The 15694-nt window shown below is 35.0% G+C and overlaps 1 protein-coding gene across 2 annotated transcripts in view; it reads left to right on the top strand.

The window, feature by feature from the left end:
- Window positions 1-7724, top strand: part of ARL6 (ADP ribosylation factor like GTPase 6) — a 43408-nt gene extending 35684 nt beyond the window's left edge. The window contains exons 8-9 of one of the 2 annotated variants that reach the window (XR_008957310.1): window positions 3784-3978; window positions 6953-7724. Coding sequence is in view for 1 of the 2 variants with exons in the window: in XM_026491649.4 (XP_026347434.1) it covers window positions 3784-3809 (26 nt within the window). In the remaining variant the exon portion in view is untranslated. Of the gene's footprint in view, window positions 1-3783; window positions 6464-6952 lie in introns of those variants that run through there. The other variant, XM_026491649.4, reaches the window with a different exon arrangement.
- The last annotated feature ends 7970 nt before the right edge of the window (window positions 7725-15694 follow it).

Genomic DNA, 15694 nt, shown 5'->3' with positions numbered 1-15694 from the left:
CATAAAACAGTTTAAGGAGCAATGTTCTACAGAAGACACCAGAAGCATATGTTCAGCCTTGATTTCTTATTTTACCAGTGTTTATTGCTCACAGTGAAGATATAGCATGGATAAAACCCTCCTGTTAGTAATAAAATTATAGTACCTACTGAAAATAGGTTGATAAATTGTAGTTCTCGCTTCTTCCTTTTTTTTGTTTTTTGGTATATTTTGTCTGTAACAATGAGGCCACTAGGTGTCAGTAATGATCCAACATCGCAGTGCCACTTTCCAACTCTGGTCTTATTACCTAATTTTTGTGTCTTTGATTTCTGATTCATTATTTTTGTATCTTCCCTTTTTGTAAGGAGGATACACTATCGGAAATGTTTCTGTGCCCTTGTATTACTATATTATTTTATGTAACTTTTAGAGCGGTTTTCTGTGAACAGTTTCCCTATTTTTATGTAGGGAGCATAGAATAGTAATTAAAAGCATTTGAGCTTTTGAGTCTAACAGAGTTATTCTACTACCTATTAACCAATTATTAACAATCTGTTATTTTCTTGTGAAGATAATTTTCATCACATACAATTAAAAAATAAAATGTCAAGAATTGTATGGATTAAGTGAAACACTGTGTTAAAGTGCCTAGCATAAGGAAAAACCCAATAAATGTCAGTTTTACCCTTTTACCTAACTACTCTCTATTTAGGAGAGGAGGAAACTTAGTACATAGATTATAAAGTATTATCAGCTTGTCCAAGGAAAGTCCAAGGAAAAAATTTTGAATAGGAGATCCTTTGTTCATCTTTCCTATATAATAGTAAATACTTTACATTTTGATTCTCCAGACTGTCTCTATGGATTTAAGAAGAGGTAAAAACCTATTTTGCAAATTGGGCAGCAGTAAATATAGGAGGCTAGTCTGTGCCTGTAACTGTTAACTTACTAGCTAAAGGTTTTTCTGTAAATTTAACTGTGAAAGATATTCTGAATTTATATCTCTTCATTTTGCTTGCAGAATTCTGAAATTTCCTAGCATGATAAACAAGAAAGCCTCTGGTTCATTTTTGACTAATTTAATCATTATTTTAAGGTTGAAAATTTTTGAGTAAAATATTAAGTGACATGTTTTGTGCCATGATTCCATTCTCTTTTGGAAGGATTTTCAATAATTACCTATACATTATAACCCAAACAGAAGAACCCCTGAGTAGACTAGGAAGTATTTTTTAAAACCACCAGAGAATATACAGAAACCAATGGAGAGGTATAAGTTGTCTTCTAGCTCTGAAACTTTCAAATGAGATATTTATAAAAGGAAATCTTTCCACATGACTAATGAAACATACTCATTTTATCACTTTATCTGTATGGGAAAAGTTAATGCTTCCAAGGTTTTAAAATAAGACTTTTATAAACTGTACATATGGGTATTCCAATGAAAGACAGAAGATTGAACACATACTTAGTTTCATCCCCTTTTCAAATCTCATTAACAGTAAGGGGACTTTTGTTTAAAGACATTAACCCACAAGGGCAAAAAAAATGCAAGTGACAAAAATGGCAACCAAATTTCGGAAGCTGGACGTCTGATAAATGTTGAATGACTTAACAGACCTGAGAAAGGTAAATTCTAAACTAGCACTGAGGAAAGCTGGAAGACATCCCACTTTATGTTGCAGATCCCCTCAAAGGCTCAGATATTGATGGAAAGTGGAAAGAAGGATGAGGTGGGGCTGAAAAGAGAAGACAGTTACACTTTCTTGCCCTCCAACAAGACTGAAGGTTCATTCTTGCAGAGAGTCAAACAGAGTATTTCTAGACTGGGGGATACCAAGCATAACTGTATGTGGCAGTGCTGATCTGAAAATGAGGAATAACTGAAAGTTTTTATACAAAATATTGTAATCCTCTTCTGCCTTCTCCTACTTCTCCAAGAAGCCACCAGCGGTAGGCAGGATATAGAAAGTCATCTGTGAGGAATCAGACCAGCGAGAGAAAAGACATGAAGGTATTAACATCAAAGATTCCCAAGAAAATGGTGTAGCTAGCTACACAAGAATAAAGACCACATTTGACAAGCCTCACACACATACTGAAATTTGTGTTCATTCATATTTATGAGAAGATAGCAAAGGATCACCAGGCATTTGAGGACCAAAACGTAAAGTATGGAACATCAACAAACCAGAAAAGCAGATTAGAGGAAGTAGAATTTATTTAGGGAGAATATTTGAAAAAACTATTGGAGTATCCTTAAAGAGATAAGAAAAGATATTACTTTCATGAATATGACCAGGGATACTACATGAAAAGGACCAAAGGGAAAAAAAAAATAAGTTCTTGGAAAATAATGGAACAGAAGAAACAGAAAACTCAATAAAAAGAAGATAAAATAGAGGCATTCTGTCAGAAAGTAGAGCAAAAAGATAAAGAGAATTGGAAAGAAAAGAAAATAGGAGGCCCAATATCCAAATAAGATGAATTTTAAAATAAGCAAAGAGAAAATAGAGGAGAAGAAATTTATCAAGTAAATCACCAAACAGTAGTTTCCAGAACTGAATGATGAGTTTTTAGTTGAAAGGCGTCTTGAGAGCCCAAGGCAGCAAATGAAAATATTCCCACATCAAGGCTCACCATTACTTAATTTCAATACTGAAGATAATGGAAGATTCTACAAGCTTCCTGGGAAGAAAGTAAGTTTCATGTAAAGGATAAGGAAGCAGAAATACATCAGACTTCTAAACATCAACATTTGGAAACTATAAGATAATAGGGCAATGCCTGGAAAAGTCCAAGGAAAAAATAATGGAATTATATGCTCAGGCAGTATCAGTGTATTGTGACTCTAGAATTAAGACATCTTCAGCCATGCATAGTCTCGAGAATGTACTTTCTATACTTTTTACTAAAGTAGCCATTGAGAGGTATACTCTTCAAAGACAAGGGAGTAAACCAAGAGGAGAAAATAAGAGACCATGAAACAGGAAAACCAGTATAAGAGCCTGTGGGAAGGATCCTCAGGATGATAATGAAAGATCTCTTATGAAGATAGCTGGGCAAGCGTAGAGAACAACTGGTCCAGATTAGAGAGTTTTGGAAGACTCTAAGGGAGAATTCTTCAAGAAAGTGAAATTCATAGACTATGTAATGAGCTTCATAATAATAAAGGTTTAAACAGTGTGGGAGTAGTGGGAATGAATTAGTGTTAAGTACCTTAAAAAACTAAGCAGATAGGCAGAGTTGGAGAATGAGGCACACTTATTAAAACAGGGAAAACAAAATGTAGAAGAAAGGCAGAATAACGGGGAGAGGGATACCACCTGTCTCAGTTGTGAATAGCATGTACATAGTCGCCATATTGATGACTAACTACGGTAGGAGAATGGGAGTGCCGGAAGCATAATGAAGGTTTCAGGGCAGCAGCGTAGAGTGTGAGAACTGAAACTTCATATTACATTGAAGGAACTGATACTTCAAAAAGGAATAATAAAAGTATATTATTTAGAGCAATAGAGGTAAATCTCCTAAGAGGAGTTAGAAATGGTTGCCTAAGAAAGGAGAAAGAGGAGATGAACCAAGGGACTGCTGTTTTTCATATACAAGCCTTGGAGAACCAGTTGACTTAACTGTGTACAGGTAAATGACAGAAACAAAAACTACTGTGTGTTTGTGCTTTAAACAAACAGGTGTGTGCATAAGCTTCTACAGTGTTTTTATAGATTTTTCTTGGATTACTTTAGAAAATGGATTTTGTTTGTGGAGACTGGTAATTTTTTGTTTGGTTTTTGTTATCAGATCAGATCCAGGCTGTGAAGACATGAAAAGATAGTATTTGGAAACCTCAGCAATTTTCAATTCAAGGAATGTATCTTAAGGCAAACTGAATACTTCAAATTTTGTAAAAGATGTTTGTGCATCTAAGAATACTTTATAATCTTCTGCTTGCATTTATGGACTTTGAATGAACTTTTTAAGAACATAGGACTTCAGGTATGTTAATCTGACCGTTAATTATATTAAAACTAAATCTTTCCTCGGAAGGGCTCCTTTCCCAGAATTATCAACTTCTTGGTAAAAGTCTACATTTGGTTGTAATTAGAATATTTAAAGTCAAGAGTTATAAGCCATCTCAATATCTCATCATGATTTATAATATCTTTCATGCATTTTATTTTTTAAATTGTCTTCTAAAATTTAGTTTATGGTATGACTTTGCAGTATGATTGTGCTTGGAAAAAGAACTTTAAATATTTATAAGGGACCGTTAATATATACATAAAATTTTTACTATATGTCACTATTAATAAAACATAATATGCAATGTACCAACTAGTGTACTTTGTTTACGCTGAAAAGAATAATGCTGTGTTAATGTAATACTTAGTGTTTTATTTTCAAGCATTTGTAAATTATCTGAGACCAAATTAAGCTGAATTTATTTATCCAGTGAATAGTGTATTGAACCTCTCTGTACCTACACTAGTGTGGCATTGTCCCAGGCAATGGAGATACAAGGTAAATAAATGAGATATATCCCTTATCCTTAGAGAACTTAAAAATTTCATACATAGTATCTAATTTTATTTCATTGGCTGCATGAATACCTTGAATTTTAAGATTAAGAGGTATAAAAATGAATTAATGTGATTCTTCAATAATTATTTTAACTGACTTCTTGTTTCTTTAAAATACCTCCAATTACTATAGCACTTTGTTAAAATAGATTGTGACTCACCAAACTATGTTTTTCCTGAGCATAAACTGCTACAAAAATGTTCTTTAGAATTTTAGACACATCTCGGGCATCTACTCTGTGCAAATTGTGTTAGTTCTCAAAACTTAGAGACCACTTATAATTGTGAACTCTGAATAGAAGCTTTCATTTAAATTTACCACTACAAAACAGTATATAGAGCAATGGTGTCAATCCTGAAAAAAAAAATTGCGTATAAAAAACAACTATAATATACAATGTGTAGAACATCTTACATGTCCTTGGTTGTGAAAATGATAAAAACAGGAGGCAAGGGGTGCCCGGGTGGCTCAGTAAGTTCAGCATCTGCCTTTGGCTGGAGCCCTGAGTCGGGCTCCCTGCTTGCAGGGAGCCTATTTCTCCCTCTTTCCCCACTAGTGCTCTCTCTCGCTATCTCTCTCTCTCTTTCTCCCTCTCTCAAATAAATAAAATTTTTTAAAAAATTAAAATTAAAAAAAAAAAACAGGCAAAAGGTAAGTGAGTAATATTAGGTGTGTTATCGTAACTGTGGTACTGGTGTATATGTCATAGAGAGTTGAATAAAATCATTTTAGAACTACAGTAAAGTTCTGTAATTCAGTTTATCTTAGTCCAAAAATCCCAGTAGTTTGGAATTTGGCAAATTAAAAGAATATTCCAGTAGTCCACCATTTTAGCTAACTTGAGAGCCTCTCATAAATTGTTTTGATGATACAAAGTGAGATTCTCATTAATCTAGAGTTGCCTTAAATGTAAAAAGGATATGAAAACACTGAATGTAGTTTAACAAAATACTTTTATGCTGTAGTTTAGGAGGATAGGAGAAGAGTTTAGGAGGATGGAGAAAGGGTGTATTAGAATTCAAATCCTCATCCACCAGAATTATTATAACAACAATAACAGAAGAACAATAATAGCTATCACTATATGAACACTGTATTTTGAGCTAGATAGTATTACACATTACTGGATTTTACATTATTTAATTGTCACAATAACCTTGTGTGGTAGGTAGGTTTTATTATTTGTTTTATAGACAAGGAAACAGAGACCTAAAAAAGCTATTTGCTAAATGTTACTAGTAAATGCTGGTGCTGGGATTTAGAACCAAACGATCTGTTTAAGATAGATGAATTCAAGAGACAAGAGTATTACACATAGTAGAAATATAGAGCTGTCTGCCACAAGGATAGCTAAAAGGATGGAAAAGGCTCGCATTGGGGTGGGAGACCAGGATGGGGGTGGGAAAGTCAGAGAAAAGTGAATACTATTTTGTTTTGTTTTTAATTTTTTCTTGTTTTAAGTCTTTAAACACTTCAGATTTTCAACTCTGGGTATAAATGACTAACAAAAGTACTTCTTAAAACTATGCTGATACTAAGTTAATTAGTATTGCACAAACTATAGTAACTCACACCTATGCAAATATTTAGAAGAAAGAAAAGTACTGACTTTTTCCTTAGTTTCCATGATCTCCAAATCTAATTTATACTCTATAAACATCTATTCTGCTCTACATTTTCATGTGAAGATTATGTAGAAGCACATTGGGTTACAGGATACCATAAAAATGTGGATAAGCTGAGGTTATTGCATTTGTATTTAACGTAATATACAATTAAAATTTATTGCATTAAAGCTTAAGCAAGTGTTTTTTCATGTTTAGACATCACTCTATTATGAAGTTTAATTCATAAAGCTTTATATTTCAATATAAACACTTAATAAAATGTTCAAAACTTATTGTTTGTATTGTATTTAAATATTTATATATGGTCCAATTCAGCCTGTGCCTTGTAAATCACAAAAGAGCTCAGTTTCATATATATTTGGTTTTCATTTATAGGTTGTCTGCTAAAAATTGTGAATTATTTCTTGATTGCTTAAGTTATTTCTTTTTCTTTGGAATTCTTGCATAACACATTGTGATTTCCATAAATATACGCAATTACTCCTGAGAATACTAAGGCAAATACATCCTATGTGTAACTCTGGTATATTAAAATGCTGCAGCATTTTAACTCTCCATATATTCTGCTTTCTGATTATTCTCTTCTTAGTTTAAAAAATTTAAAAAACATTAAATGTTCACTTAAATGGATTTAAAATAGGTTTGTCCATTTCTGAAGCTGTGGAGAAATACTATAATAATAGAAAATTGGTTATTGTGTTTAATTAAATGTTTCAGGTAACTTAGTTAATATATTTTCATAGTGAATCTTTCTCATTAAGGATGCTTCTGCTGGGATTGCAAGGGACTACCTCAGGACCACTACTGACTCTTCCTTCTGATCACTCAATTTTAATGCCACACTTGGAGTTTCATAAATGTTCAGTGCTAAACTTTTTCTGGTGATTTAGAATAAACCAAGAGGGACAAATTAAATCCTCCAAATTTGAAGTCACCAAGTAATGCTACATACAAGTCATAGAGGAATAGTAGGTATTTTGAAATCATAATTTGGTTAAATATGTAGTATTAATAATAAACATTTTTGTAGCTTTCACTATGTGCTGGGAACTTTCTAAGCACTTTACACATACTAACTCATTTCATCTCTTGACAACCCTATGAAATAGGTGTTATTATCTCTGTTACATAGATCAGGTGTCAGCAAACTACCAGTCTGGTTCTGTATGGCCCTTGAGCTAATAATTTTATATTTTTAAAGGATTAATTAAGAAAAAAAGGAGCAACAGATACTGTAATGTGGTCCACAATGCATTAAGTTATTTACACTCTGGGGCTTTACATAAAAATGTTTGACTCCTGTTATAGTGCAAATAAATGGAGGACCCTGGATTTTGAGCCTAGACAATCTGGCTCCAGAATCTATGTTCTTAACCTCTGTGAAGTTTGTCAAAAAGCTAAAGATTTTCTAAAATGGAATAGAACACTTTGAAATTACTTCTTTCTTCAATAATTATATTAAGTATGAAAAATTAGATTCAAATGCCTAAAAAGTAATGCTCTTTGAAATCTTTTTTCCTCCTCTGGTAAGATTGATGTCCTGGCCTTCTTGAGTCTTTTTTCTTCCTTTGCTTTAAATGAGTAGCAACGTTGGGCAGATTCTGAAACATCAGACATGTTAATATCTTAAAAATTTATTTATTTATCAGAGAGAGTGCATGCATGGTGGGGGAGGGGCAAAGGGAAAGGAAGAGAGAGAGTCCTAAGTGGACTCCATGCTGAGCATGGAGGCCAATGTGGGGCTCAATCTCACCATCCTGAGGTCACGACCTGAGCCAAAACCGAGTCAGACGCTTAACCCACGGAGCCACATAGGCGCCCCTGGACATGTTAATATTTTTTTTTAAGTTAAAATTATATCATTTTATTACTCTCCAAAAAGCACTTTAGGTGCATACATATATACACACATATAGGTTATGTTGGGTACAGTTTTGTAATCTGCTTTTCAGCTAATAGAATATAGTAAGCATTTCATAACGTTACTTTTATAAAATAATTTAATAGCTGTAAATAATCCACTGTATAGATGTCCTATACCATATTTACCTACTTTCTTACTATGGAGCGTTTTTTCAAAAATTTTTAAGTATAACTTGCAATGGACACTCATCTGTATTTTGTATTATTTCTTTAGAATAGTTATTATAAATAGAATTAGCAGGTAATGGCTTATATTAATTGTTCTTCCTCTTGTGATCTTAGTGTTTGTTTTTTAATATTAAATAAGCATTCAGCATCTAGAAAGAAGTATAGGTTTATTCTTTTGTGCTCGTGCTATTGTAGTAAGTCACAATGGTGGTGTAAATTTTCATTTATCATAGAATGAGGTTTTGAAGGGAGTTTTGACCTGGCAAAAGCAATGTAGAAGTTCACATAAAGGATGCAGAAATAAGACACGCAATTTTAAGTAATCCTAATCAGTTGAAAGTACCTCTCTTTGTTGAGAAGAAAACCTACCCCTCATAAACTCTTTTGAGCCATAAAAAGTCAACAACCTGTCCTATAAAATAAACTTTGATGTTTCTTCTGAGTATATTCTAATTTCTTTTTAGTATATTCTTCTTAATATATAAATATACTAAAAAGTGGATTCTTAGTTGGACATGTTAATATTTTAAAGTATAACTACACAGACAGGTTATCCCCAAGCATGTGGCTTGACCTTCCAGATTTCCCAATGACTTTTACCCGTATTTTGACATAAATGTTAACTAGTGTTGATAGTCTTGAAATATATATGGTAAAATGTGGAGACATTTATGATTCAATTTGTGGATATGCATTTTTTTTTAAAGATTAATCTATTTTTAGAGAGAGCACAGGTCGGGGGAGGGGCAGAGGGAGAGAGAGAATCTCAAGCTGACTCCCCGCCGAGCAGGGAGCCCCATGTGGGGCTCGATCCCATGACCCATGAAATCATGACCTGAGCTGAAGTCAAGAGTTGGACACTTAACCGACAGAGCCACCCAGGCACCCTGTGGATATGCATTTTAAGTTAAGTGACCACAAGTAACAACTATAGCTAAAAATATTTTCTTAATTATAAACTTCATGGTTATGCTTCCCTCTTCTAAATTTTTGCCGTGTGACTGGTGATATAGCATATATCCATCCATAAAGGATGAGGCTCCAAATTTTTTTTATAAGATTTTTATTTATTTATTTGACAGAGAGAGACAGCGAGAGAGGGAGCACAAGCAAGGGGAAGTGAGAGGGAGAAGCAGGCTTCCTGCCGAGCAGGGAGCCCGATGCAGGGCTCGATCCCAGGACCCTGGGATCACGACCCGAGCCAAAGGCAGACGCTTAACGGCTGAGCCACCCAGGCACCCCAGGATGAGGCTCCAAATTAGTCAGTCTTTCTCTCTCTCTCTTTCTCATTCTCTTTTGGAGAAGTTTATAAATTCTTCCAAGTATTTTATACGTTTATGTAGTAAACTATTACTGAAATAGGTTTATGCTTCTTCCAATTAAATGTAATCATTAATGTTGGCAGTTAAAGCCAACTTCACATTCAAGCTCTATCTTAGCCTTTAGTGTACTGTGAGTGTGTGAGAGAGAGAGAGAGAGAGCATGAGTGCGCATGCTAACACTTCACTCACCAGTGATCATTAACTTTTCCCCATGGGCTTTCTTGAGCAGATTCATAGATCTATCTTGCAAATATGTTATTCTTACCGTGTTTTAGGGTTTTTAAAAATTTTGTTATTTGTTTTTATAACTCTTAAATGTGATATATATGAGCTCTTGTCATTTCTGGAAACCTTATTGTTTATTTGATAGAGTTTTAATGTATTTTTAGATGCTGGATTATTAATGTCTTAAATACTGTCTGCTAATTCAGTAAGTTTAATTTATACATTCCCAAAATATAACTTACCCTTTCTACATTATAAAACCCCTATACTATAAATAATTTTATTTCATTTATGGGTAGCAGGACAAGATTTTTTAAGAACAAATAAAAAAATTTTCAAAACCCTATGTCAACATGAGATCTTGTTAATGTTAAAAATCAGTTTTTCTATTATGAAATACTGTATCTAAAACAGGACTGGTTTTTAAATGTCAATGATATGTTTTCTGATTTAAAGGGGATGTTGGTCTCTATAAAGGCAAGAGGCAATGTTTTTCTGTTAATTAGATCTTCAGATATAACAAGCAGAGATATTCAGTACTCAACACAGAACTTTTCTGTATGGGAAATGAGTATAAACTTAAGAAATAGACTATAGTTCTTTCTTAAAAGAGATTAGAACAAGCCTGAGGCTTCCACTCAATAGTAAGTGGGGATTTTCATAGTCTTTCTATGAATAGGGTCCTACATAAAATATCATTCAAACAGCAACTATGGTTAGGAACCCTATAATTGTATGTCCTTTTAATGTATCAGCAGAATTACTAGCACTGCAAAGAAGACCTTATTTAGGTTAAAAGATTAAATAGTACCTGTGTTTAACTTAATTACATCCTTATTTTTATTAGACTTATTTCAGTATCAGTCTTACATATTCTTCCTCCCAGAAACAAACTGAAAAAGAGTAGCTATATTCTAAGGTCACTTTACAACAAAATGAAAAATCATAACACCAGAGTGTCTTATTCTAAGGAAACCTTGAGATTATTCAATTAATTGATTTTTTTTCATCTTTTTTCTTTAGCCCTACTTCAAATTGTTTTTCAAAAGACCTGAATTAATATCAGTATATATGCATTTACTGAGATAATCATCTAATCAACTAAAGCAGAAAAATGTAATACTGTAACTGCAAGTGTAAACTCTAACTATGAAGAAAGAACCCAAATCCTTCTCTACCTTCTTACAGAGAATAGTATGGAGTAGGAGAGGGCAGTGGTGCCCTGGATAAAAGTCTGATCTGGGCCAACTTTCAGAAAAATTATTTCAGATTGCTTCCAAATCTGTGTAGACATCAATGAATAGATGGCTGATAATACATTTGCTTGTTCCTAGTAAGCCCTGGGCACAGCCTGGAAGCCAGATAGTGAACACACTAGGGATTGACAGGCTCTGCATAATAACATAAGGTTCTTTACAGCCTATGTTATATTTAGAAAAATGATTTTGTTTTCCCCAAAATTATTTTAGACTTTGGCTCTATTTATTAACTTTAGGGAGGTGTGCATGAGCTTCGTTTAGAAGGGCAACAATTGTGTTTTGAATGTTTGAGTCTCTTACTATAATCCTTTATTGAGGAAGCTGATACATTTCATCATTTTTGCACATCTTGGTCATTCCTGTTTTGAATATCCACTCACCATCCAAGATCCTGTTCTCTGCTGATTTCTATCTTAAATGTTTTCTAAACAGATGTATCGGTTCCTAGGGTTCCCTATGGAAAGTCTTAACATATTCTATTCAATTGACCCATGTGACATTGCCATTGTGTAGGCCCAAAGCAGCTGAATGATACCACTTTAATGTGGTTCACTTGAGATCACCTGGAAACTTCCAAGTGGCTCATTTCTTCAGTAAGGGCCAAAGAAATTCCCTGGGAATAACTACGTAGCCAGAACCTAGCCTCGCCTAGAAAGAACCCATGGTGAAAAATGTGACCACAATACTTTGTAGTTCCATACCTAAAACTAAGCAAGTAATCTGACAGATTTCTTTCTTTTTTTTCTTTTTTTTTTTTTTTTTAAGAATTTTATTTACTTGAGAGAGTGGGAGCAGAGTAGGGGAGAGGGGCAGGGGGAGAAAGAGAAACAGACTCCCTGCTGAGTGGGGAGCCCAACTGAGGGCTCACTTCCAGGACTCTGGGATCATGACCTGAGCCAAAGGCAGACACTTAACTGACTGAGCCACCCAGGTACTGCAATCTGACAGATTTCTTGACTTTTTTTAAGGTACTGTTTTAGATGTGTTTTATAAGCCAATTCAGATTCTCTCAGGCTCACTCTTGTTTCTGCCGCTACTTGTAGGGTCTAGTCATCATATGTAGGTACAACTTGACAGTGCCCTGTATCCCCCATTTCCTATTTAAGTGCTTCCTATTTTTGCTTCCATGCCCTCACCACTACCGTTCCAAAACATACATGATCCAGCAGGGGAACCACTGGCTAGTGGGAGAAAGGAACCAGTGAATAAACTCTTCCATCTTTCTATATTTCCCATTTATCACGGACAGTCTTGGGACACTATATATAGCTTCTGGGTGATTCCTCTGAATCTAACAATTAGTCACACTTAATGGTCAGCTCAGTAACCCTCAGATTGCCTCTCCTATCCTGCTTCATTCTCCTTTTTCCATAACTTTACTTCCTAATAAAGGAATAGGGTAATGTTTCTCTGCCTCAACAATGCTTTCTGAGGAACCCAAGCTATATCAAATACTGTTCTCAAATTTTGATCAGTCACATTTGGTAAAATACATGCACTGAAGTTTGAGAAGCACTGCCCTACGATTTTTTTTTCCACTTTTAAAATAAACTTTATTTTTAGAGCAGATTTAAGTTCACAGCAAACTGAGTAGAAAATCAGAGATTTCTCACATACTCCTACTCCCACTTCCACATAGTCTCCCCCACTATCCACATCTCAAAGCCCTAGGATTTTGAAGAACATAAAAGCCACCCTCAAGCATAGTGATAGTCAGTTGATCAAAAGCAACCTTGGAAGGGGACGCCTGGGTGGTTCAGTCTGCTAAGCATCCAACTCCTGACTTCAGCTGAGATCATGAGATCAAGCCCTGAATGGGACACCATGCTCAGCGGGGAGTCTGTTTGAGATTCTCTCTCATTCTCCCTCTGCCCCTACCCCTACTCACTAGCACTCACGCTCTCTTCCTCTCTAAAATAAATAAATCTTTAAAATAAAAAAAAAAATCTACCTTGGAAGTTCTAGTTCTGGGTAAGGTGGAGTAAGCACACTCCAGCCTATCCTTCCTCTGAATGCAATGGTAATGGTAAAATGTGCATAGACCAGCTTTTTGAATGCATGGGCAGCTACTTGAGGACTGAGAAGGAAATAGTAGTGGGAAGATTGAAGAAGACTAGAATTTAATGTGCCACCAGCCAACAGTGACTATGCCCTTTTTTTTTTCCTGTGGTGTCTCCACTATGTGGGCTTAAAGCTGCTTAAAACCCAGAACCGATCATCTGTGCAGAGCTCCAGGAGAAATTCCAGCTCAAAGAGTGGGAAAGGAGTTTGCTAATGATCAGCAAAAGTTAAGGAAATACTGCATTCTTTTCTACCCTTTGTTGTGCATGAGCCCCCAAACAATCTCAAGTACGCAACAACAACCACAATAGCAATAGCTGCAGTGGGGAACTCACAGCTAAAATTCTGAATAGGGGAAACAGCCCTCTACAGTCAGAGTCCTTGTGGTCCTAAGAAGTTGTGGCAAATGCTCATTCCTTTTGTTCTGTTTTCCCACCAATTGGCCCCAGACAAGAGCACATTCAAAGGAAGAGTATGGCAGAATAAGGTACACAAAGCACCACTTTCTAGCTGGCAGATCAATTAAAGGGAGTCCCAGAGAACTGGAAAGTATAGGGGAGATTGGAAGAGACAGGGGATCAGCAAAGCAACTCCATAAAGTTGTTTAGAGACTCAGCCTGAACCTTGGTGTGGGTCTGAGTATAAATAATGTGTAGACTTTGAGACCAAAACTATAGAATAGACTATGACCCAAATTCTAGATTGGCCACTGAGTGGCACATACATGGACTAGAGCTGAACAAAACCACAAAGGTTTTTGAAAACAGAAATAATATTGAAACTATAATTGCTATGAGGCTGGTTGGAACTTTTGACCTGAATTCAACAAGGTGGAAGGCCTGCTAAAACAAAATGATCAACAAGCTCCATAGAATTGAAATAACACTCAGACTTTCATAATATTCGAAATGTCCAGGATACAATGCAAAAGTACTAAGTATGCAAAAGCCAGGAAAACATTCACATGGGAAAAGAAAAAGCAGCTGATGCCGATGTCAATGCCAATGTTAGAGTTATCTAACATATTTATCTAACTTGAAAATAGCTATTATAAAAATGCCCAAAGTAGAGATGAACATTCTTGAAACAAATAGGGAAATAGAAAGTCTCAGGATAGAACCAGAAGATATAACAACAAAGATGAATGAACATTTTAAGACTGCAACGTACAACAGCTAGAATATAAACTCACTGGTTAGATTCAATTAAAAAAAAAACGACATTGATTTATTTTTGTTGTCTGGTTGCTGTGGCTTGGTCTTCCAATACTCTGTTAAATTGAAGTGATGAGAGTGCACATCCTTGCCTTGTTCCTGACCTTAGGGGAAAGCTCTCAGTTTTTCCCCATTGAGGATGATATTAGCTGTGGGTTTTTCATATATGGGCTTTATTATGTTGAGGTATATTCCCTCTAAAAGCACTTTGTTGAGGGTTTTTATCATGAATGGATCTTGTACTTTGTCAAATGCTTTTTCTGCTTCTATTGAAATAATCATATGTTTCTTATTCTTTATCTTACTGATGTGACATGTCACATTGTTTGACTTGTAAATATTGAAGATCCTGGAAACCCCGGAATAAATCCCACTTGATCATGTTGAATAATGATTTTTTAATGTGTTGTTGAATTCAGTTTGCTAGTATTTTGAGGATTTTTGCATCAATGTTCATCAAGGATATGGGTTTATAGTTCTCTTTTTTAGTGATATCTTTATCCAGTTTTGGTATCAGGATAGTGCTGGCCTCATACAATGAATTTGGAAGTTTTTCCTTCTTTTTCAATTTTTTGGAATACTTTGAGAAGAATCAGTATTCTTCTCTAAATGTTTGGTAGAATTCCCCTGGGAAGCCCTCTGGTCCTGGACTTTTCTTTGTTGGGAATTTTTTGATTACTGATTCAATTTCTTTGCGGGTTATCAGTCTGTTCAAATTTTCTATTTCTTCCTGTTTCAGTTTTGGTAGTTGATATGTTTCTAGGAATTTATCCATTTCTTCTAAGTTGTCCAATTTGTTAGCATATAGTTTTTCATAATATCGTCTTATAGTTGTTTGTATTTCTGTGGTGTTAATTGTTATTTCTCCTCTCTCCTTTGTGATTTTATTTATTTGAGTCTTTTCTCTCTTTTTTTCTTGATAAGTCTAGCTGGAGGTTTATCACTTTTATTGACTTTTTCAAAGAACTAGCTCCTGGTTTCATTGATCTGTTGTGTTTTTTAGTTTCTATATTATTTATTTCTGCTCTAATCTCTATTATTCCCTTATTTCTGCTCATTTTAGGTTTTGTTTTTTCTTTTTCTAGCTCCTTTAGGTGCAAGGTTATGAGACATCTTTTTGGTTTCTTGAGATAGGCCTGTATTGCTATAAACTTCCCTCTTAGAACTGCTTTTGCGGAGTGCCTGGGTAGCTCAGTAAGTTAAGCATCCCACTCTTGATTTTGGCTCAGGTCATGATCTCAGTAGTGAGATCAAGCCCCGCATCAGGCTCTGTGCCTGGTGTGGAATCTGCTTAAGATTCTCTGTCTCTCTTGCTCTGTCCCCCTACCCTA

Source organism: Ursus arctos, unplaced genomic scaffold (genome assembly GCF_023065955.2).
Source record: "Ursus arctos isolate Adak ecotype North America unplaced genomic scaffold, UrsArc2.0 scaffold_4, whole genome shotgun sequence".
NCBI classification, from domain to species: domain Eukaryota; kingdom Metazoa; phylum Chordata; class Mammalia; order Carnivora; family Ursidae; genus Ursus; species Ursus arctos.
Note: the sequence above shows the minus strand (reverse complement) of the source record. Positions and strands in the feature narration are given on the sequence as shown.